General features: G+C 52.5%; 7 protein-coding genes across 7 annotated transcripts; 2 read left to right on the plus strand and 5 right to left on the minus strand.

Moving 5' to 3' along the window:
- Positions 1 to 708: 708 nt before the first annotated feature.
- VTN31DRAFT_2763 (uncharacterized protein) lies at positions 709 to 1,496 on the minus strand (the record flags this gene model as incomplete). Its single annotated transcript, XM_069402967.1, has 2 exons — positions 709 to 1,353; positions 1,419 to 1,496. 2 exons carry the CDS (start codon positions 1,494 to 1,496, stop codon positions 709 to 711), a joined length of 723 nt encoding a protein of 240 aa, XP_069262196.1.
- Positions 1,497 to 5,555: 4,059 nt separating this feature from the next.
- On the minus strand, positions 5,556 to 7,348 carry VTN31DRAFT_2764 (uncharacterized protein; the record flags this gene model as incomplete). The annotated part of the gene is made up of 5 exons (XM_069402968.1): positions 5,556 to 6,694; positions 6,745 to 6,882; positions 6,937 to 7,030; positions 7,088 to 7,144; positions 7,199 to 7,348. 5 exons carry the CDS (start codon positions 7,346 to 7,348, stop codon positions 5,556 to 5,558), a joined length of 1,578 nt encoding a protein of 525 aa, XP_069262197.1.
- Positions 7,349 to 7,938: 590 nt separating this feature from the next.
- Positions 7,939 to 9,064, minus strand: VTN31DRAFT_2765 (uncharacterized protein; the record flags this gene model as incomplete). Its single annotated transcript, XM_069402969.1, has 3 exons — positions 7,939 to 7,970; positions 8,017 to 9,001; positions 9,050 to 9,064. 3 exons carry the CDS (start codon positions 9,062 to 9,064, stop codon positions 7,939 to 7,941), a joined length of 1,032 nt encoding a protein of 343 aa, XP_069262198.1.
- A 1,299-nt stretch (positions 9,065 to 10,363) lies between these two features.
- On the plus strand, positions 10,364 to 12,396 carry VTN31DRAFT_2766 (uncharacterized protein; the record flags this gene model as incomplete). The annotated part of the gene is made up of 3 exons (XM_069402970.1): positions 10,364 to 10,436; positions 10,491 to 11,046; positions 11,106 to 12,396. 3 exons carry the CDS (start codon positions 10,364 to 10,366, stop codon positions 12,394 to 12,396), a joined length of 1,920 nt encoding a protein of 639 aa, XP_069262199.1.
- Positions 12,397 to 13,006: 610 nt separating this feature from the next.
- On the plus strand, positions 13,007 to 15,115 carry VTN31DRAFT_2767 (uncharacterized protein; the record flags this gene model as incomplete). Its single annotated transcript, XM_069402971.1, has 2 exons — positions 13,007 to 13,795; positions 13,856 to 15,115. 2 exons carry the CDS (start codon positions 13,007 to 13,009, stop codon positions 15,113 to 15,115), a joined length of 2,049 nt encoding a protein of 682 aa, XP_069262200.1.
- Positions 15,116 to 15,280: 165 nt separating this feature from the next.
- On the minus strand, positions 15,281 to 16,258 carry VTN31DRAFT_2768 (uncharacterized protein; the record flags this gene model as incomplete). The annotated part of the gene is made up of 2 exons (XM_069402972.1): positions 15,281 to 15,404; positions 15,474 to 16,258. The coding sequence occupies 2 exons, from the start codon at positions 16,256 to 16,258 to the stop codon at positions 15,281 to 15,283; spliced, it is 909 nt and encodes a 302-aa protein (XP_069262201.1).
- Positions 16,259 to 16,586: 328 nt separating this feature from the next.
- On the minus strand, positions 16,587 to 18,623 carry VTN31DRAFT_2769 (uncharacterized protein; the record flags this gene model as incomplete). Its single annotated transcript, XM_069402973.1, has 4 exons — positions 16,587 to 17,856; positions 17,929 to 18,061; positions 18,115 to 18,312; positions 18,368 to 18,623. The coding sequence occupies 4 exons, from the start codon at positions 18,621 to 18,623 to the stop codon at positions 16,587 to 16,589; spliced, it is 1,857 nt and encodes a 618-aa protein (XP_069262202.1).
- Positions 18,624 to 24,895: the final 6,272 nt, after the last annotated feature.

Raw genomic sequence — 24,895 nt, forward strand, 5'->3', positions numbered from 1 at the left:
TGGGGAAATCCCATTGATGAGTCAGCCTCTCCCACAAGGCCAGCCCCTTCGGGCCCCCTCTCCCCCTTTCCAGGGTCCTGAGGATCCTAGCACTCACTGAAGGGTTCCGATTTCCGAAACTGTACGGGTGACGCCTAGTCATCCCCCGGCGTAAACAGGACGGATCATCGTCGAAAGACTCTGCTCAACAACGGAAATCGAGTCATCATAACCTATACCCTCCAATATGTACAATATCCTCACTGAAAATACAATGCGACATGCTTCGATTCCAATATCAACATGCCATTGGTCAAAGCTGTCAAGAAAGGGGTATCTCTTCAAAGACTGTATGTGCAGCACGCTGAATGAATTTTCACAAACCATGGATTGATTTTTCTTTTTGTTTTTCTTTTTTTCCCCTCGGGTCAGTCAACTGGTCCCCGGCCAGTCCTCCTCTAACCTCACTCTTCTTCCTCCGCTCTATAATGAACGCACCACAATTCCCTCCCTCCAATTTTTAAAATCCATTCGACGGCGAATCACCAGGACACCGGAACGGGAATCGCGATCGTGGAAACGAACGACGGCGGGAAGGCAGGTCGCCACGCGGCAAAGGTCATCAAAGAAAATATGTCGATAACCCATTTACACAACCTTCCACTGTTTTCGAAGGAATCAAACATGAAAACAAAAAAGGGAGAATAGAAAAAGAAAGTCAATCGACCATCACAGGATGACGCATTTCTTCCGGTGTGCCCGTGGTCGATCCGCACGGAATGACCGGGGATAGTCGCCCCCATCGCGATCGCGGAAACCACCCGACCCGAATCCGGTACCGCGCCGATCTTGAATCCGGCCGCCTTGTTGTTGTTGTTGGCGCTGCGCTCGAAGCATCCGCACGACGTCGTAGAAGGCCTTTTCAACGTTGATGCAGTTCTTGGCAGACGCCTCAACAAACTCGCACCCCAGCTCCTTTGCCAAAGACGCGCCCTCTTGCGCTGACACTGCTCGTTCGACAGCCTTGTCACTCTTGTTCCCCACCAGCATGATCGGGATGGGCCCGGGGCTGCTCTGCCCCGAGCCCAGATAGCCGCCTCCGGACGGCGACCCGGAGTTTGCGGATTCCTTCACCATTTGAATTTGCTGGTAGAACTTGGGAATGCGGTTGAAGGAGGCGCGGGACGTGATGCTGTACACCAAGACGAAGCCCTCGCCATCTCGAATCCACTGGTCGCGCAGCGCCGTGTACTCCTCCTGGCCCGCAGTGTCCAAAACTTCCAACATGCATGATTGCTGGTCAATCACGACCTGCTTGCGGTACGAGTCCTCGATGGTGGGGTCGTAGGTCTCGACGAAGTGGTTCAGACAGAGCTGCCCATCATGATTTATTAGCGGTTCGATCTCGCGCTGAATGGGCTGCGCATGCAGAAACGAACCTGGATTGTCAGAGCAGTCTTGCCCACACCTCCGTCGCCCAGCACCACCAGTCGATACAAAGTCATTTTACCGGACATTTTGGCGGCCGTTGTCTCTTGAGCGTCTCGATGCTCAACCGAAGAAGATGGTGAGCTCCCAAGGTGTGCGATCGGGGAAAAGACGAAGGCCGGGCTCTAGACCGCCGGAGCAACGTGATTGGCGAGAGACAAGCGCAAAGTGGAGTTTCCACCACGAGTGACGAGTGGGAATGCCGAGATCGACCCAGGATATGAATAATGCTCTTGGCCCAAAGTGATCCGACGATTACCTGGAAGCGAGAGAAAAGAAAATGTCAATGAGGGGTTCAGGAAGACCATCGAGAGGCCGTTGGTCGGCGCTGGAGAACAATGGGTTGCCAACCGACCTTGCTGAGGTAATCATAGGAGCTGAGGTGAGGTTTGGCTGTTCAAACGCAGAAAAATGTGGGGAGTTAAAAAGACGCAGAAAAGAAAAAAAAAAAAATCCTCCGTTAATCAGGCGACTTGGCAGCTTTGGGGTCCGAAGATGAACAACCACTGGGTCGCTTGCCCTGCCTTTGGAGGATCAACAGCGTTAGCGGAAGAGCGCGTTAGGTGGGAGTACCCAGTGGCAGCCACGAGGTCGGTGGGAATATGACAGGCGGTCAAGGGAGCAGCAATACAGTTCGGACTATGCTCTGAGGAATCTCCTCGGCCACAGAAAGGGGAGAAAATTCGAGAGGCTGGGGAGGGAAGAATGAGAATGTGCGCAATTCGGCGTGGATAGATGGATGTATGTATGTATGGCAGGAGGCTGCAAGAGTCGGGGAATGAAAACCACAAATCGCACGGAAATTTACCTACCAGTCGAAGTACCTCTGTAGGGACTGTAGGGGGGTTCAAATCAGAGAGAGTATCGGAATGTAAAGACCAGAGGAATTTCAAGCATAATCTAAGGATTTCACGGGTGCCTGAGAATCACAGGAGCAGGAGCAGGAGCAGGAGCAGGAGCAAGAGCACGAAGCAGGCGGGGGAAATTGGCGAGAGCAAGCGTGCTGAGAGCGGAAAACGCCCTCCATCGTCCTCTTGGGTGAGCCTATTCTGTTCTTGTCAAAAACCACTTGGAAGCGCGGGAGGTTTTAACTTCCCGGTCTAAAAAACGACTCTGCGGTTCCTGCGACGAGATTAGTCGATCCAAGACTCCGTGGCGACCGGGTCGAAGAAGAGACCCGACCCCTCCACAAATCCACCGCGCGGTCGGTCCAGATGCCTCCTCTCAAGCGCCTAGAGCGAGAGACTAGTAGAGACTAGAGAGAAGCCCCAGCAGAGCAAGCTGTCCTTTTTTTTTCTGCCTTTTTTTTTTTTTTGTCTCTTGCTTCGGCCCTAGGTTATTGCTCCGTATGTTATCTCCCTGGTGCAACTGTGTACAGAGTCATGATTGCCTTCCCAGGAGGGAATCCAACTGAGCATTCTAAACAGCAGGATTCCAATGCATAATAATGCTACAATCTCCGTGCAAAAAACTGCACTATCGACTCTGCAATTTCCTTTCTTCTATCGACGGATAACGGAATTTTACCGCGATGCAGCAGCAGCTGCAGCATCCCTGGGACAGGCCATTTGAAACCAATTGAGCCAATTGTTTGGTTTTGGCGCTAGACTTTGCTGCTCCGGGAGGTAACCTACATACTACTAGCAACCAGCCGAAGACCCGAACGACCGACCCAGTTGGCCCCGCCGACTAGTAGTAACTAGTAAGCATGTACGACTAGGCCTTTGACGGATGGACGGCGTGCTGAGACGGTGGAGCTGGTACGAGCCCTCCCTCCTGTTCGGGAGCAGTTCAGGATCGTCTTCCTCCTTTGGGACAACTGGCATAAGAACGTCTTTTTTTTTTTTTTTTTTTTTTTCGTTGGCATCTTTCGGAATGCAAGCTGATCTGCCGAACAAGCAGACCCGTTAAAAAAAATTTGGAGAATGCTTGGGGTGATCAACAAGTTCAATGAAGAGAAAAACAATGTGACTCTGATTCCAGGTGGTGTTAGCTGGGAATTCCCAGCCATCGCTAGTCTAAATTGCCTGGACCACGGGACGGTTACAGAGATTGCAACCAACGATGCAAACACCCTGCTTGACTTTTTTTTTTTTTTCTCATCTGGGCCGCTGGGGATGTAATGGAATGTCGTTGTCAGGAGATTGACAAGGACGGAGTACTTCGTACTCTAGATGGATAGAGTCAGGGCTTCCAATAACTAATGCCATGCCATGCCATGCACGGAGCAGGCGATGGCACGATGCCCTGAACGGCAGGTCGAGCCAGCACAAACTACCCGAGAGCAATTGATTGAACTTTACTCCTCCAATCGAAACCATGTGGAATCCCAGAGAATATCTTCTCGCTCTTCTTTCCACGTCATGATCTGAGACCACTCAGACCCTTTTACCCTGAAAGGCACTCTCGAGGCTCTCTCCTTGCACTTGTAACTAGTCCTCGGTCGGCTGAAGATGTCGACGGAAAGCATCGGTTTTCGACTTTTCGTTGATTAGGCCACCCTACTCTGTACCGAGACTTCTGGTTCAAGGACACAAGTTGACCAGAATTCGAGCGCACACTTGAGAAATACACAAATGATTTCAAGGGTCGTCCAACTGCCCTCTTTATTGGCCATCCCTTAGGCGTCCACTGGGCTATAGATGAAGATCTCCCCGATATGTGGCCCAGGTACTCCGTACTCCGTACTCCGTATTCCGTAGATAGCAGAGCGGCGGGAACGGGAGCCGCAAGCCCGCAACGATCTGCGAAGCCTTTGAATTTCCAGATTCCAGACTCCAAACTTACTGACAGGATGTGCACTCAGGCTTCTTGACGTCGACTTTGAACATACTACTCCGTACCTAGATGATGATTTAAACCTGTCACTTTCCAACCCCCCAACCTGAGGTTAACTATTTTGCCTTTCATCAACATTCATTTCGAATCGTCGCCAACCTCCCATAGGCCCGATAGGCGACGGAAGCGGAAATTATGGCGACTCGATTCGTTGATCCCCCAAGAAAAGACGAGGTCAAATCACCAACGAATGGCTGGCCTAACAAGCCAGACATGATGCATCGTGAACAGCATGGCGCCACCATCATCTTCCCTGAGTGCTGACATGATAATTTCTAAAATCCAGAAGAGCAGCACCGCGACAGCCGCCATTCAAATTGATTTGATGCAATCATTCATGTTCCAAGATGGTAAATGGCATGTCCAGACCTACAAGAAAAAGAGAAAAAAAAACAATAACTGAACCCATGCCTCCAACGACGTCGAACGGTCGAAACCCATGAAAAAAGATCGAAAACCATGGAAAGACCGCCAAGACAAAGCGAACATTTGGTGGCGTGAAGTCCGTGCTTGATGAGCAGCTTGTACATCTATATACAGGCCTGGCAGCTTGCGTCCACTCTGCCGATTCTCAAGACTCAAGAGCGGCCCGTCGCGTGTCAGGCGGTCGGAATATGGCGGTTTGATCCGCAGCATCCGCTTCCATCAGTTCATTCGTTGTTGGGTCAGGCCGTCAGAGAATAATCCGTGGTTGTGCCGTCCGGATACTGCGTACATACATCTCTGTACTCGTATTTGAACCGTTCATTTTTCATACGAGTAGGATTTATTATTGGTTAATGAACTGACTAAACGTGATTTTTGATCTTTGCTACTCCGTTCTTTCTGTAAGTACGGTGTAAAAGGAAGAGATGTTCTCCGTAAAGAATATCAAATACATGAAAAATACAGACATTGGTTACAACAGTTAATATACGCTCCTTTGCGCTATCGGCTCCGTCGTCCGTATGGCGTACATAATCAGTTCCTCTCGGATGGAGAATCTCGGTGATTCTTCAATCACTTGCTCAGCTCAAGGCTCGGAACTGCAATCAGCGTGTTGTTGACGATCGTCAAGTGTTTCTTTCCCACCACAATCGAACTGATTGCTAGTGTACATACTTTTTGTAGTCTTCGGAATAGGGACTCCAAAGATTCGTCAAGACATTGATTGTGAAGATTGGAGTGGTCATCTATCAGAACCGCAAGTTGTACACGCATCAAAAGAACCTCAATCACGGCGTCGACAAACGTTCCTTTACTGTTTCCCGTTATTCCTTCCACGGCAAACTAAACGTCCCAACCCAGTCTTCAACCTCCTGTCGTAGCAATACAATCTCTGAAATGTCATCTCCATTGCCAATGTACTCGGTGAACACCTTCAGGCTGCCCGCGTTCTTGCGGCCCTGCGACTCGGCGTTCTCCCTCGCCGCCTTGTCAAGCTTCTGCGTGATGGTCACCGCCCGGTCGACGATGTCCGCCACCCGCCGGAAGTCGTCCGGCTGGAAGCCGCGAGACGTCATCGCCGGGGTGCCCAGACGCAGACCGCCCGGCTTGAGCGCCGACTTGTCACCGGGTACCGTGTTCTTGTTCGCCGCGACGGCGCAGAGCTCGAGGACTCGCTCCACCCGCGCGCCATCCACGCCACGGTTCTTCAGGTCGACCAGCACGAGATGGTTGTCGGTGCCGCCGGAGACGATGTTGTAGCCCAGCCCACCCTCGCTCACCGGCTTGCCGAGCCGCTCAGCCAGCGCCTTTGCGTTCGCAACCACTGTCTCCTGGTAGTTGCGGAACTCTGGCGTCTGTGCCTGCTTCAACGCCACAGACAGCGCCATAATGGTGTGGTTGTGAGGACCACCCTGATGGCCGGGGAACACCGACGCGTTGATCGGTCCCTCCAAATCGTACATCTCCTGGTTTCCTTTCTTGTCCGTCCGACGGACACCCTTTCGATAGAAAATCATGGCTCCTCGGGGTCCCCGGAGCGACTTGTGCGTTGTCGTTGTAACGACATCTGAATACGGGAACGGCGATGGAATTACATTGGCCGCAACCAACCCCGAAATATGGGCCATGTCCGCCAGCAAATACGCTCCAATGGACTCGGTGATCTGCCGCATTCTGGCGTAGTCAATCAGCCGGCTATATGCGGACGTGCCAGCCACGATGAGCTTCGGACGGTAGAGCAGTGCCAATTCCTCCAAAGCGTCGTAGTCAATCAGACCAGTCGACTCATCTAGCCGGTACGGCACTGTTTCAAAATATTTGGAGACGAACGAAATCTTTTTGGTGGGGGTTTGATATCCATGTGACAAGTGACCGCCATGGGGCAAGTCCAGGCCCATGATACGATCATGGGTGTTGAGAAGTGCCGAGTAGGCATACAAGTTTGCCGGAGAGCCGGAGAGCGCTGAGATTGTCAGCAATGATACTCGTATCAAGGAATACGCCAGCACTCACGTTGCACATTGACTCCCCATTCTTCCGGATTCAGGTTGAAGGCTTCCAATGCACGTTGTTGACAAAGTCGCTCGGACTCGTCGATAAACTCATTTCCACCGTAATATCGAGCGCCGGGATATCCTTCCGAATACTTATCTAGGTGTGTGTCAGCCGGCTGTAACAGGGGCAACTGCGCATTGACCGACTCACTCTGCATCACACTCCCCAGGGCATCCAGCACAGCCTGGGAGGTGAAGTTTTCCGAGGGAATAAGATTGATGAAATGCTTCTGTCGGTTTTTCTCCTGCAATCTCGTCAGACTCGGTGTCGGGCTCCGGGGTCGACCTCGGCATTGCCTTACCTTTTGGAGAATCTTGAAGGCCTCGGGGTCGGACTCTTCGAGGCTGGCAGAAAGCAGCTGCGCGCGTGTCAGTTGAACGACATTTGTTCGGGTCCTGGCTCATTGACGCACCCTCAGCTGTCCATCCTGAGTATCGGAGACATTGCGCTTTTGCACCATCAACCTGGAACTCAAGCTCAATGGTTGCTGCGATAAGCGGCGCGGCGCAGCTCTGGAGCTCCCCGCCCAGAGCAGCCGTGAAGCCGATCGACTCAGAGACATGATGGGCACACACACTGCAACCTAGGGCTCAAGAGTAGGACCTGGTCACCCTGATCAGCAATGATTTTCGGGATTTATATGACAAGGGCACGCAGTGCCTGCTCCGCGGAGTGATGCTCCAGATCCTGAGAGCTCGACAGTCGTCTGCATTCCGCGGGAAACGGTGACCCATTGCACTATTCCTGTTTTGGACTTAGCTTGTCCGCCGAGCTTTTCCTTCATGCACATCCAGATTTTGCCGTCCTTTTCTTCTCTTCTTCCTACCACACACAACTAAATCCAAGATGAAGAGATGGCCTCTACGGCATTGCAGCTCTCATGGATGGCGGGTCTATCGCCGGCCATCCGTGGGCGATGCTGAGATGTCCCGGGTCCCGTGCACCATCCACCAAGGGACAATGTGAAACCATCGGATTGGAAATTAGTTGTGTATTGATTGCGGATGGAGCAGTCAAACTCCTACGAGAAGAAGCATGAGCGGTTATCAAATGAGGATTGGACGGATTATAATCCTGGCCATCTTTGAATTGTTATCTTGCCTCGTCGAATTACCAAATACTTTATTCTCTGCGACAAGTCTGCCTGCAGACCTATCTCGAGGAGGATGCCAGCCCCGGCCAATCTACACAAGTCAGCGCAACTCAACAGTTGATTGTGAAATATCGTACCAAAAGTAGTTCGTTCATTCAACGTCCGGGTCACCTCAACTGAATCTCCTACACGGATCGGAACAATCCCGTTGCCGTTGAGGAATCCATATCGCCCAAAGACAGGGTTATACTTTGCTCCTTTGTCGACGCGTCGGTCTTTGGTTAGCTTCTTATAGACCTGTTCATTCTCAGTCTTGCCGTGCGTCCCTGTCTCGTACGAGACATTGATGCTGACACAGCGAACGCAATTGGACGTCAACGCGATTCTTGCGCCGGACTCCCCGACTGCGATCTCACCCCAAAAATCCTCCTCCCACGGCCTCTCCGCTCCGGATACCACGATGTTGGGCCGGAACTTGGTGACATCCATTTCATAACCGTCGTCCAATCGGGAGGAGACGTCATTCACCGAGGTCTCGGATACAACCAAGTAGGCTGCGCAATCCGCAAAGGTGAGGACGGTATCATCATCTGCCTTCTTCCCCAAAAACGGGATAATACTCGAGAGGAAACCCCCATTGGCATCATTCTGTGCACTGGGTGCCATCGAGCCCAGCACCCTTCTTCGATTCTGTCCGATATAGGCCAGAATCACGGGATACCCAAAGCATTCGCTAAACCAGTCATTGTACCGACTGCCCATGTTGTAACCTGTGGTGCTGCTTCGATGCATCGTGAGCTCGAGTTCCTCTAGCCCATCCACGTCGGGCTGCAGGGGGACCTCGAGCGTCCTGGTCCCTTTCTTCTCCGACACGGGTGGGATTTGATAGGTGACGATAATCTTCCCATTGGGATCTTCACTGTTCGGCAGGACCAAGTCCGTGAGAAACAGAGCCATTTCTGGAAAATGAGGAACGTGCATGTTCCTCGGCTTCCGGTTTCCCTGGTCGTCTGTTTCGACCTTGAGGAGCATGAAGCAGCGGTCATATGGGAAGCCACTGCGGGTGAGTACTGTCTCCTGAAGAGAGCATCCCCGCAGGGATTTGATAGGGTACACGAAGAGCTGCGATGCATGTCAGCGGCTGCTTTAACACCACGGGCGCGAACCGACCTGTTTAATTTGCATGTCGATGCTGACAGGACTGTTCGAGTGCTCAGTCTTGCGACTCTTGCCAGCCAAGATTATCTTGGTGTCGGACAATTCTCCGCATCCTCTCTCTGACTCAGCGCGCGGGGAACTAAGTAACCCAACAGCGGAATCCATCAGATAAACTCGGACTGTACAAAGTAGTCTGCGCTTGAAGGCATGAACCAATTTGTGTCTGCGGTTCTGTTACGAAATGATTTAAGAGATTGGAGTAGTTCAGCAGAGATCGATCAACGCAGCCATCGGGATATGTTAAGTGTCTACTCCGTATGGTCTTCAGGTTTACACAATTTAAAATAGAGGCAGCAACAATCGATAATTCATCATTGAGAATTCAGTTGAGAACAATGACTATCAGTATCTGATGCGGGAGTATTGCCTCGGCAAATGTATCTTTTGGTTCATTGTTGTGTTTCAAGATACGAAAGGAACCAGATGTCCGATCCGACCATATACATATAAGGGTACTCTACATCCTCAGTTTCGGTTGCTCCCTGAATGCAGAAGAAAAAAGTCATCTTCTCTCAATCGGAGTGCAAATGTGCACGTTAACATCAAAACTGTTGCCACTGAAATCGCCGAAACATCCGCGAACCATGGACTCGGAACGGCTGGATTATTGGATCGAGTCCGGGGACAACCCTCCAGAGAACAACTGTCCAAAGAGAACCCTCACAAACAATCAGAGAATGCAGGACGTGTGACGCCATGGATCAGATGACGCATTATGCAGAAAATATCATGCACCGCCACAGTGGCTGCTGGTTCAAAAGGTTATCGTCACTGATGGTCACTCTAACAGACAGCCAGCCGGCCCAGTTCTTGATCAGTAGAGAGGGGGGTGATCCATTCACCCTAGCCGATGAATAGATCTGAGGTCTGGATCATAATTTCACCCTCTCTCCCAGCTTCGGATGTTCAGCTCAAGAGAAACAGGTGCCCAGTCCCCTTTCTGTGATGGTTTATCAGCTGTGCTAACTAACCATTGCTTCAAGTCTGGAACGGAGGACCTTGGCCTACTACCAACAACTGACTAGCGCTACGACGGCTGATTGCAGCAAGCCCCCTGAAGGCGTTCCAGCTCCGAAACCGTCGTGATCCCATAAATCCGCGTTTACATTTGGTCCCATTCGACATAAGTCTCGGTCGCAACCGCTGCCATTGTCGATTCCCTCTTCACGCTTCAAACCCAGCGCGCTGCGGTCCAAGATTCCGCAGCAACTGGCCGCGTGGCAAGCCAGCGCGAGGCTGCGCCTTAAACATAGCTCATTTCTCGCCATGGAACACCCAGAAACGCTGTTGCGTCGAAAAGACACAACGAAGGGCCCGCCCTTGCGGGTGCTCTCACTCGGTAAGTCCGAATTGCTTGCAATCGCCTCTAGGTCTCGAAACTAACGTCGCGCAGATGGAGGAGGTGTTCGAGGCTATTCGATGTTCATTTTGCTTCAGGAGTTGATGTATCGAACCTTCGTCGAAGAAAAAGGGAGAGCGCCCCGGCGGGAAGAGATACCGAAGCCATGCGACCATTTCGATCTCATTGTCGGCACCGGAACGGGAGGTCTGATTGCGCTGATGCTAGGTCGCATGCGTATGGATTTGGAGACTTGCAAGGAAACCTACGTGCGCACAACGAGACATGTGTTCGAGACGGACAAGACCATCGCCGGGATCCCATATCGGTCGACATTGTTCAAGGCTTCGAGACTGGAGGAAGCGATCAAACAATGTGTGCGGGAGCAAACGGCCGACGAGACGGATGGAAATGACAAGGGGGTGGCCAACATGTACAGTACTGTGCGTCCACCTCTCCGGTGGAAAGCCAGCCGTTCCAGCCTCTCTTCGGCGCAGTCGCGCCTATCACAGCCGAGTTACGGGAGCTACCGAAGCACCCTGATGAGCGGCCTGCCATGGGGGAATCCTGATGCCCCTTTGTACGATAGGCGAGAAAATCGGTGTAAAACGTAAGTGCATGGCTCTTTTTTTGATACGCCCGGCGATATTCTTGCTAATCTGAAATCAGGGCCGTGACGGCCGTCTACAAAGGCTCAAAGAGTGGTACGCCGGCGACTCTGCTGCGGTCGTATGACTCCCGGAAGGAGCCACCGCCGGAATTCAACTGTACGATCTGGCAAGCAGGACGGGCAACGTGCGCTACGCAGCTTGCATTCAAGCCGATCCAGATCGGCCAGCACGTGTTTATCGACGAAGGCGCGGGAACATACAATCCCGCTCCGCTAGCGCTGGACGAGGCGGTGGTGAACGAGTGGCCGGGCAGGGAGATTGGCGTGTTTGTCAGCGTCGGCACTGGAAAGCGCCCACCAGGAAGCCATCGACATCATGAATGGTGGGAGGACTTTGTCGGAGACGCACTGGGCTCGTATGCTGAAGCTCGGCGGCGGCTACTCTCGAAAATCGACGGCTGCGAAGAGATACACCAAAAAATGGTTTCTACATATCTCCCGAGGCGCAATGTAAAGGTGGAGAATTACTACCGCCTCAACGTGGACGTGGGTGTCGGTGAGTTTGGGATGAACGAGTGGAATCGACTGGCCGACATCAGCACCAATACCAGAAAGTACCTTGCGAGGCCCGAGGTCCAGGACATGACCACAGAAGCAGCCGTGAAGCTGGCCCGCATCCACAAAACCCACCGCCGGCTTGCGGAGCGTGCCGCCACGATGACTACCAGCAATGTTCCAGACACTCCAAACTCACCTGTTTCTCCCGAAACTCCGAAGATCGTGGTCCAGCCTCAGCTGCCAGCACCCGCGCCCCTACCTGACATTGCAGAGCTGCCGGCGGATTTCGAAACTTTGTCCGTGACGCATTCGCCTCGTCAATCGCGGCGGGGAACCGAGACTTCTGAGGAGAAAATCGTGGTAGCCGGTCCCGACCAACTCACCACGGAGGAGAGTTCGCCGACCCATCGTCGATCGTCGTCTAAAATCGTCGTGATGGGCTCCGAACAGCTCCCCACGGGGGAGAACTCTCCGACGCACCATCGACCGTCATCTCGGGACTCGCGAGACGAACTGCCATCTCGGCGGCGTTCTCAGGAACACCGGCGTCCATCGTCGGCTTCGTCGGCCGATAACCGGCAGAATGACGATTTCCCTCCGCCGCCGCCGCCCAAGACCCCGATTCCGTACCCGGTGAGTGAGAATGGTGGCAGCAAGGAACAACTCTCCATGCCGCTCCCAACCCCGGGGCAGGTTGGCAATGGTAATGCTAGTGCCCCAAGACCGCCATACCCGGTTGAGCCGCCCCCGGCGGTCAACAAGCTGCGGAAGCCGACATACAATGTGCGATAGTACGGTCGTTCAAGTTCTTCCGTCAACCCGAAGCGTTTTGTGATTCGATTCAAGGTTTTTATGAGATGTATAGCGTTATGAATTGTATATCTTGTTGTGGGATGTACTTTAGATACCATGTTGAGCTTTGCTAGGGAGTTTGTAATCCAAATGGCGTTTTGCTAGGAAGTTGTATGGACTAGGAGGTCAACTGGTCAAGAATCTGTGGCCGGAGCGGCTAGTGACATGACCCACAGTGGGGAAAACCGGTGGCTGGAAGCTGGCCAGCCAATCACAAAACAATACATATCCGATCTCCGCTTATCGCTTATCGATTCTTTAGATCTTATCGATAAGCGAGAGACACATCAACTGCTTCAAGAAATCAGGGGGCAGGATGGTTCTGGCACGTTCTCTTTTCTCTTCCTTTCTCTCTTTTCTCTTTGATCATTGTCGTTGACTGAGGGCCAATTGAGCTGCCCAAGACGTTCATCACTCAATTGCTCTCAGGTTCTGCTTGTGCGACGGACCGGACGCTCAACCATCCGAATCGCCTAGGAATCCCGCCCATGGGACGATAGTTGAAGCTCGAAAATCACTGTCCAAAACAGTGATGTGACTGGTCCTCCGAATGCATCCGACGACAGGCTCTTTTTCCTTGGACAATGGGCACGAAATGTACGCCCGCAGCGGCGGCATCGGGCCGTCCTCGTCCTTCCAGCAGCCTCCCTTCTACAAACCGGTTGGGATCTCGCTGGCTATTGCCTCCGGCGCGTTCATCGGCATATCCTTCGTGATCAAGAAGGTTGGTTTGCTGAAGGCCAACGTGAAATACAATGAGGAAGCGGGCGAGGGATATGGCTACCTGAAGAATCTCTGGTGGTGGGCGGGGATGACGCTGATGGCGATTGGGGAGCTGTGCAATTTCGCCGCCTATGCCTTTGTCGATGCGATTCTGGTGACACCGATGGGTGCGCTGTCTGTTGTTGTGACGACAATCCTGTCGGCGATTTTCCTCAAGGAACGTCTCAGCTTTGTCGGCAAGGTCGGGTGTTTCAATTGCATCGTCGGCTCCGTGATAATCGCGCTGAATGCGCCGGAGCAGTCGTCGGTGACGAACATTGAGCAGATGCAGCATTACGTGTTATCCTCGCCCGTGTTTCTGGCGTATGGGGGCGTGATCGTCGTCGGCTGCGCCATTGTTGCCCTGTGGGCTGGGCCCCGGTACGGCAAGAAGAATATGTTTGTGTACTTGACGATATGCAGTCTGATCGGCGGGTTGAGCGTCGTCGCCACGCAAGGTTTGGGTGCGGCCATTCTCGCGCAGATCCGCGGCGAGGAACAGTATAAGCACTGGTTTTTGTATGCGCTCGCTGGGTTTGTCGTGGTGTCGCTCTTGGTGGAGATTGTATACCTGAATGTAAGTTGGTCCGCACAACACAGATAGATGGAAAAAAAAAAAAAACTAAACGAACTACAGAAAGCACTCAACATCTTCAACACCGCCCTCGTCACTCCAACGTACTACGTTTTCTTCACCAGCGCCACGTTCGTCACCTCCGCCGTGCTCTTCCGAGGCTTCTCCGGGACCGCTATATCTATCACAACCATCGTCATGGGCTTTTTGACCATCTGCTCCGGCGTGGTCTTGCTGCAACTCTCCAAATCTGCCAGCGACGTGCCCGACGTGGCGCTCTTCAAGGGCGATCTCGACCTGGGTAATCGGGACGCACCCGAGACCGAGCCCAAGGCGGACTCGATCCGCGGCACGGCGGCCATCATCCGTCAGATTTCGACGTCGCGCCGACGCAGGGAGGAGGAGGACGCGCAGCGGTATTTCCGCGGGAAGCAGGAACAACAGCTACCACCGGTTCCCGAGGGCGAATCGATGGACAGCAGCGACGACGACGATGTTGTTGAAAAGGACGGGCAAGCAACAACACCGGGCTCCATTTTCGGAAGCGTTCTCCATCGCGCGACGAGTATACTTCCCCGTCGACGACGAGGTGACCATGACACGCTACCTGTAGCGGAGCCTGCACCTCCCTCGACCAGCGGCAACAACCATCATCTCACCGTGGAATCACCATCCTCCGGGTCGCGTCGCCAATTCTCCTTCTCGAGCGTGATCAGCCGGACATTCTCTGCGAGCCCCGGCGCGAATCACAACATCATTTTCGATCCTGAGCGCCGAGCAAGGCAACTCGCCACGGAAGAAGAGCGCCTCGGTCTCGTCCGAGGAGACCTATCCCCGACATCCTCAAACGACGATGACGACAACGATCAGGAAGCGGCCAGCGTCGACTCTGACTCCGACTACTACGACGAGGAAATCATCAAAACGGCAGCCAAAGCGGCCGCGGAAAAACTACTCGACTCGAGGACTATCGAGGAGGCCTTGGAGGAGGTCAAACGGGAATACATCGCTGCGACGACGACGACGACGACGACGACTGGTACTGGTACAGCCACGGATCCGGATGTCGAGGCTGAGCCTCCGCCGAGGTATGATTGTGATCCGTCGCCGCAGCCACAGCTGAGTGAGCGGACTGCGTCCTTGCCACGGTCCCGAACGCGCTCGCCTCCTGTCGTATACGTTACGGCTTCTGAGAACGCGTCGGCGTCGGCTGGTTCGGCGGCACGGTTGATTCCGGGAGGACTCGTCCGGCAAGAGGAGAATGGGTGGCGAAGGTATCGGGGTGAGATGAGTGATGATGAAGAGCCGCGATCTTTTTTATGACTTATGATCATGATGTGATGACCGCATGTAACGATTATATGATATATGTATGTAGATATTCTGTGATCCTGTTGATATCTAATGACCTGAATATATTTAATAGAACTGAAACGCTCTATCATCTGAAGCATTATCATGGATCATAACCTCATAACAAGCGGATAATCACCGCTGGAACATCCCATAAACACTTCTCTGTCCTGCTGCAAGAACGCCCCTAGCGCGATCTCCGTGAACCTCAAACCTAGACTCGGACACGCGTTTACCCTGACGGATACATTCCAGGACCCTGCAGAGAGATATCAGCAAACGACAAGAAAGAAAAAAAAAAAAAAAAAAAAAAAAAAAAAAAACTCACCAATCAACACCAACAAACCTCACCGCACCTGACGCAATACTCCTTCCACCACTTCCTCTCGCAAGCTCATTCTGAATCTTCCCCGCCGCAAGAGCAAGCCGTTGCGACGACGACTCAACACCACTATTCTGAAGATGACTCCGTCCCAAGATCACATGCGTCACACCCTTCCTCGACAAATGCAACGCAATCCGTCCGCCATGCTCCGAGATCAAGAATTTCAGCCTATGGTCCGAGATATCCGGGAACGTCGAGCCATTGATGTAGAATGTGAGGTTCGAAAAGATCTTTTTGGGTGGTTCATCCTTTGTTCTCCAACCAGTAGAGGCATCGGGATTAACAGTGGATGATGATGATGATGATGGGGTAGTACTTGTCCCAGATGAGTACAAAATCAATTCCTCCTCCCGTTTCTCTCCAGTGGAAGATGGTTGTTGGTGTTGTTGTTGCGTCATATTGGTCGAGGTGGTGGGCTTGCTGCTCTTTGTGAAGAAATCACGGATATCTCTCATCCCTTCGCGGCGGAGTCGCTGACGATGCGCTTCTTCCTTGGATACCCATTCCCAGGATCCTTGCTCTCTGTGCGTTCCTCTGCGGTTCTGAGGATTGTCGACCGCACAGTGGGCATCTTCGCCAAACTGTTTGGCGAGTTTCTCGTGGCGCATTTCACGCCAGCTCACCGTGCGGGCATAGGTGTTCTCTGTCCGTTGATGGCCGGTGGCCGTTGTATTCCAGGGGTCAAAGATTTGTGCATTTCGTAAAGACGGGGTGGCATCCCTCGACATGCTGTCATCAAATCAACGGAGGTGAAAGACGAATGTATTCATACGAAAATGCGGCAACTTCATATGTAGTTATCTCAGAAAAAAGCCCGCCAAGAACCATGAACCAAGGAACAGTAGTGATATAAAAACAATGCATCATATTAAAAAAAACACACTTTTTATTCTACCAAAACACAAGGAAATTCGTATCGTCATGTCATAAATATCGCCCAAAGAGCAAAACACCATTCCAAATCCCTGATGGAGAACCAATGCATGACCCAATGACCTCCAAACGCCACAAGCGTCGTCTGCATCTTGAGTATACTAAGTATATCCACCAGTCTCATTACCGCCGTCGTCCCATCACGCCTCCCGCCGTCACCGGCTGGAGCCCGACAAACGGCCCCCCAACTGGTGGCTCCACCAGCGTCTTTCGTCGCTTCGCGTCATAGTCCAGGTCCCGAGGGTCTGACCGCGGTCCTCCTCGGTCATCCTCCTCACGGAGTCGCTTCGTCGACCCCATGGAACCCGAGTACCCCGCCGTCGAGCTCGGCGTGTACGCCGGTGCCGAAGCAAAGGAGTCGCCGTTTTGGGCACTCCGGGCGTCACTGACCACGTTGTACACGCTGCTCGAGGCGCTAGCCCGGTGCGCCGCGTCACTAAAACCCTGCCATTGCTGAGATGAGGACGTTGTCGCCGTTCGTGGAGTCATCTGGTGGTCGTTGCCATTAGAATGCGAGTGCGTTCCACTCAGGGCGTGCTCTCCTGCCGTGTTGCTGCTGTACGTGTAGGAGTTGCGACTGTGCTCGCTGTGGCTGCTGCCACTGTTGTTGCTGTATCCAGACCCCGGCTCTTGGATATACTCCGGATTATGATCGCCGGTCCCTTCGGATTGTCCGTTGGTGTACCGCTCATTCTTAACGTCTGTATGCTCCGTCTCAGCGGACGGCCGCACGGCCGGTGGTCCCATTTCTCCTTTCATGTAGGAACTCTGCGCCAATGACGTTCCGTAACTGCCAAGACTGGGTTGACCCAACGATGTTTGCTGGGCATACTGGCTCTGCGTCACCGGCGCCGCGGAGTAGTACGTTTTGGCACCGTAGCCGCTCTGGTTCTGATAGGACTGCATCGTCTGCAGATTATTGCCAGGCGGGGTGGTGGCCGGAGTGGTTGGCAATGATCGCGTATTACTCAGTCCCGTGTCGATCGAAAGGGGCTGTGATGGCTGAACTGCCGAGCTGATGCTCTGGCTGTTCCAGTCATACCCGTTTGGCTGGTTCGATATGCCGAGCAGACTGGACGTGCTCGTCGGAGTGGGGAATGTATGTGCTCGATCCAGAGGCGGTCGGCCATTCGGCTGTGCAGGTAACGACGGGGCTGGCGTTGGAATCGACGGATGCTGAGACAGGGGAGGCCCAGCCTGGGGCGTTTGGGATCCTCGGGGTGCCTGGCTGCCCTCCAGTCGTCGTTGCTGAGAATCATGCACGACCATGTTCGTGCGACTTTGGTTCGCCGGATGATACAACAGTCCACCGATGTTATGTACAAACAAGGGATACAACAGGTCGGTGATTTTTTCTTTGTTGGCAAAATCGAGCGCACGCTCAAATGGAATCCTTTTTTTTTTCGGCACACCAATTGATTAGCATCGCTATTCTCGAGGGAAGTTGAAAAAAAAAAATACATACCAAACGCCTTTCAAGTGCATCGGGCCGATCTTCACCACGTGGCGCACTTTTTCACTCTTCAAAATGCCATCACGGCGACCACGAGTCATACCAGCAACATTCAGCAACTTGGTGCCGTTGATCATGTGATTATCTGCAGCCATTCTTTAGCCAAGTCTAATCGCTGAGCGAGATGCAGAAACTGACCTTCTCGTCGTGCAACGCAGACGCCCTTGGCTTCTACCTGATAGCACAGAGTACCCTCATCTTCCCACAGCGTCGCAGTAACCCTCGGTTTCGTGTTTGGGGGCCCGCTCTGGCCGGTTGGGTCATACACAGAATTTGGCTGGGAAGATGGATTCGACCCGGGCAAATACCCCTGGGGCGATAGCGAATGGCTCATGGCTATCGATAATGTCAGCAACTGTCTAACCAGGGAACGGTAGTGTTGTCAACGTACGGGGTAATGGCAACATTTGGTGGGCGACCTGGCCCGAAGGGGGTTGCGTAGTCGACGGCGACGCAATGCCATTGGCGTAGGTGTACGAGTAAGAGGTCGCGGATGGATAGCCGGTGGAGCCCTGAAGGACTGGCGGTTGTTGTTGGTAATGCGAGTACGGTACCACGGGTCCGGCAGTCGCGCCATGGGACGCGTAGGACTGCGGAGCGGAGAAATGTGACGAATGCACATCCATGTAGGAGGGCGGTTGATTCATTCTGCCTCGAGGGGCGTCCTCGACGGGACCGAGTCGAACTGGCTCGCTAGTGCTTTCCGCAGACTGAGACTGATTTCCGCCGTCAATCCCTGCTGATTCACCAACTGCACCACGGGGGGTGTGTCCAACGGGGGGAACGGGTGGGGGCAACACAATGTGTACCTATGGAACTGGAATCAGACGATGGGGCGCGGCGCCGTGGACAGAGATGCCGTTGGCAACCCTCTGCCGCCGCGGATTGTCGTTCGAAAGCGGGACGATGGAACCAGGGAACGTTGACGGGGACCCACGAGCGAATTGGGGCAGTCGACGGCAGCTCCAGTTTCTGTGTGCGGCTTGAACAGACATAAAACTCCCAAGGCCGGGGATCGCGAGAATGCCACTTGCTTGCAATCGATCAAAGAGATGATCGTAGACGTCGTGATCGTGATGCTCTAACAAAAGCAACTTGAACAATAAGCACGATGCAATGCAAAGTTTACATGCAGGACTGGATTGTTCTTTTCCGGCAACCAAGCGAGGTTATTGTTGCAAGTTGGCTCATCAAATGGCGTGTGCAAGATCCGCGGTGATTTTTTTTTTCCCTCGAGTGGTGGGTTTGCAGCCTTGAGGATTTCTTCGTCTCGGCTTTCTGTTTCGGGGTCGACAAAACAAATGACACAAAGCAACGTCTAAAGAGTAAACTGTACGGCGCCGCAGACAGAAAAACGAGACAGGTCGTGATCGTAATCAGTCGTAACGGTCGTGACGGTCGTCCAGAAGGGCAAGAACCGGCTGCTCCCTTCTCCAAGGCGAGGTAGAAGCAACAACAACGATAACAACAACAAGAATGACAAGTCTATCACACAACAGGCGAGAAACACACGTCCAGCGAATGCAGAAACGTCAGGCTGGACAGAGGAATTGGAATGGTTCTGCTAGGAAGCCATCTGGAGAGGAACAACAATTGGCAGGGCAAAGAACAGAGGATATGCACGTCGGACCGCAGGGGACACAGACTAGCGGCAACAAGACGGATGCGCAGGGGAAGGATGAAGATAAGGTGCGTCCGCTGCCAGATTTCTGGAGAGCAACGTACATGCAGCGCGGAGGCTGGGGAAGGGATGATGGGCAGAGACGGGAATGAATGGGTGCCGGGGTGGACCGGGGGGAGCCAAAGCCAAGGTGCGGGCGGTAAAGAGACAATCGCCAGACGAAAAGCGCACCAAGAGCAAACGCAAGGCAGGGCTCGCGGCAGATCCACGACGGGGCGGATTTATGTGGATGAACGATGGATCGGGGAATCTTAAAGGGCGCGACTAAAATAGAAAGGCGAATCAGAGGGAGGGAGGGGGGAAGAGAAGAGAACCAGCCAGAGCCCCTTGAGAGTTGGGACCGAAAGGAAGAAAAAATAAAAAAAAAGAAAGCACAGGTGCAGCACAGTGTATGTGTATATGCAGGAGAGGGAAAAAAGAGGGCAAAGATTCAAGAGGAGAGGGAAGAGGAGGGAAACGGAGCGAGAGCCAGACCGAAATATGATGGATCGATCGCTGGCCAACTCTTTGGTTTAGTATAGTACGGATTTTGTTCAGATTTTAGAAATCAGAAAGAATAAAAAAAAAAAAAACAAAAAATAAAAGAAAAAAAATAGAAAAAGAAATGAGGGCACGCGCTCTTTTCCAGGCGAGCGTGTGTTGTTCGCTCTCTCGAATCGTTTTTGAGTTGCAAACTCCGACTTAATCGAGAGGGGAAAAGCGGACAAGGGAACAGAACGGTCGATCTTAGGAAGAGCCAAGAAATACTTATCCACTTTCCGCGCTTTTACATAGACTTGGGTGAGTTAAACTTAGTGGCGGCTTGGGATGAGAAAAAGGTAAAGGATGGGGCGAGGGATGCACGGGGCCTTGTTCCGAGCTAACAGGTCGCTAATTAGCGGACAATGTTTTTTTCGGCCTCCGCCACTCAGGCCAGTCCGAGGGACGACGACGACGACGGCCTGGCGGACGATCTCGTGGCTTGATGATCAGGATCTGAAGTGCTTCGCGGGGGTGTTGAAGGGAAGCGGCCGGTGAGGTTATTGACTTATGCTACGGAGTACATACATACTATTACTATTCTTTTGATTCTGGATACTCTCAATCCCAGCAGGGGTGGATAACGAGCGAGAGATCCTGACCGGGGTGGGCAACAAATTGCTCCCAGTGTGAACCTAGTGTTGAGATCCTTGAAATCTCATGGAATTGACAAAACAGACAGACAATCCACTTGTAGCCGCTACTCATCGCACCGCAAAGCCAAACCATTCCTAGTCCAGGAGAATGGCGATTTGCTGTATCGATGACGGCGGGTTTCGATGGAGATATCAATCGATGTTGAGGCATGATCAAACCAGGCACGCTGGATCATGGCAATTGGATTTGCAAAGGCCGCAAAGAAGCCGAACAGGAAGAGAGCGCGCCGGCCTGGAATGCCAACCATGCGATACCCATACTGAACCGATACTTTGACAAACTATGAGTAGTCGGTACCTACGAGGACAGAACGACGAAACAGCTGATGAGCACGTCGAATCAACCTCGATACTCCTGAGCAGCGACAGACAGAATGCGACGCCTTGTGCTGAGCCTCGGCTGTCCGACGCAGAGGTTCCAATACTCTAGAGTACGGAGCACTCCGTACAGTACGAATGTTGTTTACACTTGAGCACGAGCCAAGGTACCAGCCCAGGATGAGCGCCGGAGCATAACCGCGAGAGCGCCAGGACCAGAACTCGAGTCGCCAGCGTCACATCACACAGACATTATTGCCGACAAAGGGAAAGAATGGTTGGGAACAAACCCACAATTCCTGCGACTGCGAGCTCCAGCCGTCAACAAGCCAGACCCTGCAGATGGCTCGCGGAGCTTGGCCAGTGGCTGGGATCGGCCTCGCCGATGATCATCACCACGACAAAGGCCAAATCAGCGTCCGATTCCCCCCAGGACCAGTCATCGACGGACCGAACGACCATGATGACGAGGCTATTCCGTAGACGGTTAGAGACTGGGAACAACAACGCCTCGGCGAGGTTCGGTCATGGATGGGAATTCCACCGTCGACGATTTGTTCAACAATGGCTCTGTTTTATCCCTCAAATGGCGAATTCCCAGCGTGGTGATTGGTTCACAGAAGGACGAGAGGCGATCGGCTGACAAGATGACAACTCGTCCCGTCTTCATCTCATCATCTCCCCTTGCTTTGACACGGCCGTTGGAACTCCCGCCTGGTCTCCGCTGCTTTGAGCCACGCTGTCTGCGGAAGACGGCCGACTGCACATGATTACGAGTATAGGATAGGTTAGTACTATCTGGCAATGTCTTTTGGATACTCGGAATTCTGGAGTCTGGATGCGGCTATTTCGTCCCCGACGATCCTGCCCAAGCCAACCGGTTCAGCCCTGGAACTCAAAGCTGATCTGTGCGCGTAATATCGTTGCGTTACCGTTAGGTTACCGCAATGTTGTATTTCACTCGTCATACGAGTTCTAAACTTCTAATAGCCTACATACATGGTGCTGCTTGAGTATGTTTGTTTGTAGGACAGCGGTTCTTGATGTTGCCCTAATACTGACTCAGTCCTTCTGATCGAGCATAACAACGTTTGTATGTGCAAAAGTATTATTATTCCCTCCTGCGTCTTCTGGTCCCCAAACATTCCAATGTCACGGGACTGGCCTGGTCCTGTGGTTCATGACCGGCGGACCGAAGGCATCCAGCAGTGGGGGCGAGGCATCACCGCGCAAACAATTGGCGGGAAGCGAGATGGGAAGAGGCCCGCCATTTCCGCTGGTGGAGAGTCTATCGTGACGGGGATGGGTGGGCACTGGCTGACAGAGAACCACGATTGCTGAGGCCCCGCCCAAGTACATGTCCTGTCTGGCTTGGGGTTTGTTTTTTGGCCTTGGGGCCTGGGAGAGTGCGCGAACTTACCGTACGGTCCGTACCGTGTATCCGTATCCGTACTTACGGACATTTACCGATCCAAGTCTTGAGAGCTGACCTATCAGTGTGATCAGTGCCATCCGGCTATCCACCAAAATATTCATCGGTTAGCAGTTAGCCAAACCTTCTCGGATGGATCTCTCAAATTCTGTTCTGTTTTGCTCACCGCTCCAGCGGTCACAGTCATTGCGCCGTCCCGTGTTTTTCCGTCCCTGTGCTACCCAGCAGAGAGGCTCCTTGCGTCAGCCCAACCCTGGACTGGCAGCCATCGACCGATTGAACCTATCAGCAGTGACGTGGTGCCCTTCTGCGCTGGCAATGAACGGTTCGACTCTTGGACACCATTTCAATTGCGATTGGTGTGAATCACCACGGACTGCTTGTACGAGCAATCGTTGGCAGTTGACGAGGAGCATGGATCTACTATCTCAGTGTTGAGGGAAATCTGTCAATCTTGGCCGAGATGGCGGTGGATATCCTCGGGCAAAGTACGGAGCAGCTTGCTTTGTGATTCCGAGTACTCCAGCCTACTCCTCCTCCGTAGACACCTAATTTGATCGTCAAAGCGGACTGCAGGTCGATCGACTATCAATGCGGGTGCAGCTTGGCCCGCTGATCTATATGGAGTGCATACCCTAAGCTGCTGTAACATGTCGGAACTTCCGAGCAACGAGGCCAAGCTGTGTCCATGGCTGCAGGAACAATGACAATTTGACAGCGACTTGGCCATCTCAAAAAGGCTCTTACCTCTCGAGCAGAGAATCATGGTCCCATTGGTCAATGAAAGAATTCGGGCAACTTTACCTTACCAAAAGTTAATCGGAGAATGTTGGGACTTGGGAGAACGGCATTCCACGTCCCATTACAGTCCTCTCCCTTCTCCGAACAGCCCATATGCAGAATTTCGTAACGAGAGTCCGTATGGACGGAGTACGGAGTATCGCTATTGATTACTTACCCAAATGCAAGGGTCTCCAAATGCATGAACGAAAATAAACTCACATTGCATTCCCGTCCTCCCGCAAGTCGATGCATAGGACAGGATCGACTGCATATGCGTACTAGTATCATGAATACGGAGCACTCGTTCATTACTGTCTTCTCTCAACGGTGTTGAATTAATGTACTCGAGTCTTCCTAACGTGGAACGAACGGCAAAGATGAAGGATTTGTCAGTGAGCTTTGACAAGCCTGCTCGAGACATGTACATGTATGCTTATCGGACGAGGATGTCCAGAACTCAGCTGCGTCCGAGGTCGACAATACTCCGTAAAGGACTCCGTACCTACCTGTACCTCTGAAAGGGGTCCTTGATTACATTTCACGGCCAGTACGAAGAGTGACATGAAGCAATCATCATCCAAGATACGAGCACCTGTATTCCGCAGTCTAACGAGTCAGTCAGGATCGCAATGCAAAGGATTCTCTCGTCATCAACATGACCTTGATGATCAATGAGACTCTGGAAAAGTATGTACACATTCCGTAGCCAAACCCTAACCAACCCAGGTCGACTATCAAACAAAGAAAATTTCAGCACAAGCCACATCCTCGTCAGATCATGGAGACCTCCGGACGGCGCAGGACTGCCATAATGCGGAGCGGTTTCTGGAGTCTGGACAGTGGACATTGGACAGTCGATCGAGGGAGTCGGGGCAGTCGGCGGCGCCCTTGGAGGAAAACATGGCCCATCTTTGGAATCAATCACTCATTTGTGGATTGCTCCTGTGGCTGCAGCACGCTATTCATGATTGGTCGATCGAAGCAGTTCCGGTCACAGATCGATTGGTGGCGAGCATAACCACGTATCTGTGACCTGGCAGGGTGATAGAATGGAGCAGAAGGCGCACTCAAAGGTATCCACCACATACTGTTGTTTCCAGTTCCAGGTTTATTCGAGTATGGACAATAATGCTTTTTTCCACCGTTGGTTGTGCTTTCATTTGATTCGGACATTCGGCTCGGTTGCCACTTTTTTTTTGGCTGAAGATGGGTTGATGATCCGTCACTGTGATGACGGGCAGTGTCGGGTCTGGAGAGGAGATGGGCAGATTGGCTTGACTCTTTCATGGGTAAATATACTTACTTGACGTGTCTGTTCCAGCGCGTCCAAGTTTCAGCCCTAATATTCGTCCGACAAAAGGATTGGAGGTAACTTCTTGATTTCGTTTGCGACTCCAGACCTGGGAAAGTATGTATGTTTCATTGAAAGTTTAATGCATGATCGCCTCTAAACACCCAGAGAGAGTACTATTCTCTGAAAACCTGCAGCACTCATAACCCAACAGACTTGTACTACAGCTTCATCATGAA

The sequence above is a fragment of the Thermomyces dupontii genome (genome assembly GCF_041956625.1).
Source record: "Thermomyces dupontii strain NRRL 2155 unplaced genomic scaffold VTN31scaffold_2, whole genome shotgun sequence".
NCBI lineage: Eukaryota > Fungi > Ascomycota > Eurotiomycetes > Eurotiales > Trichocomaceae > Thermomyces > Thermomyces dupontii.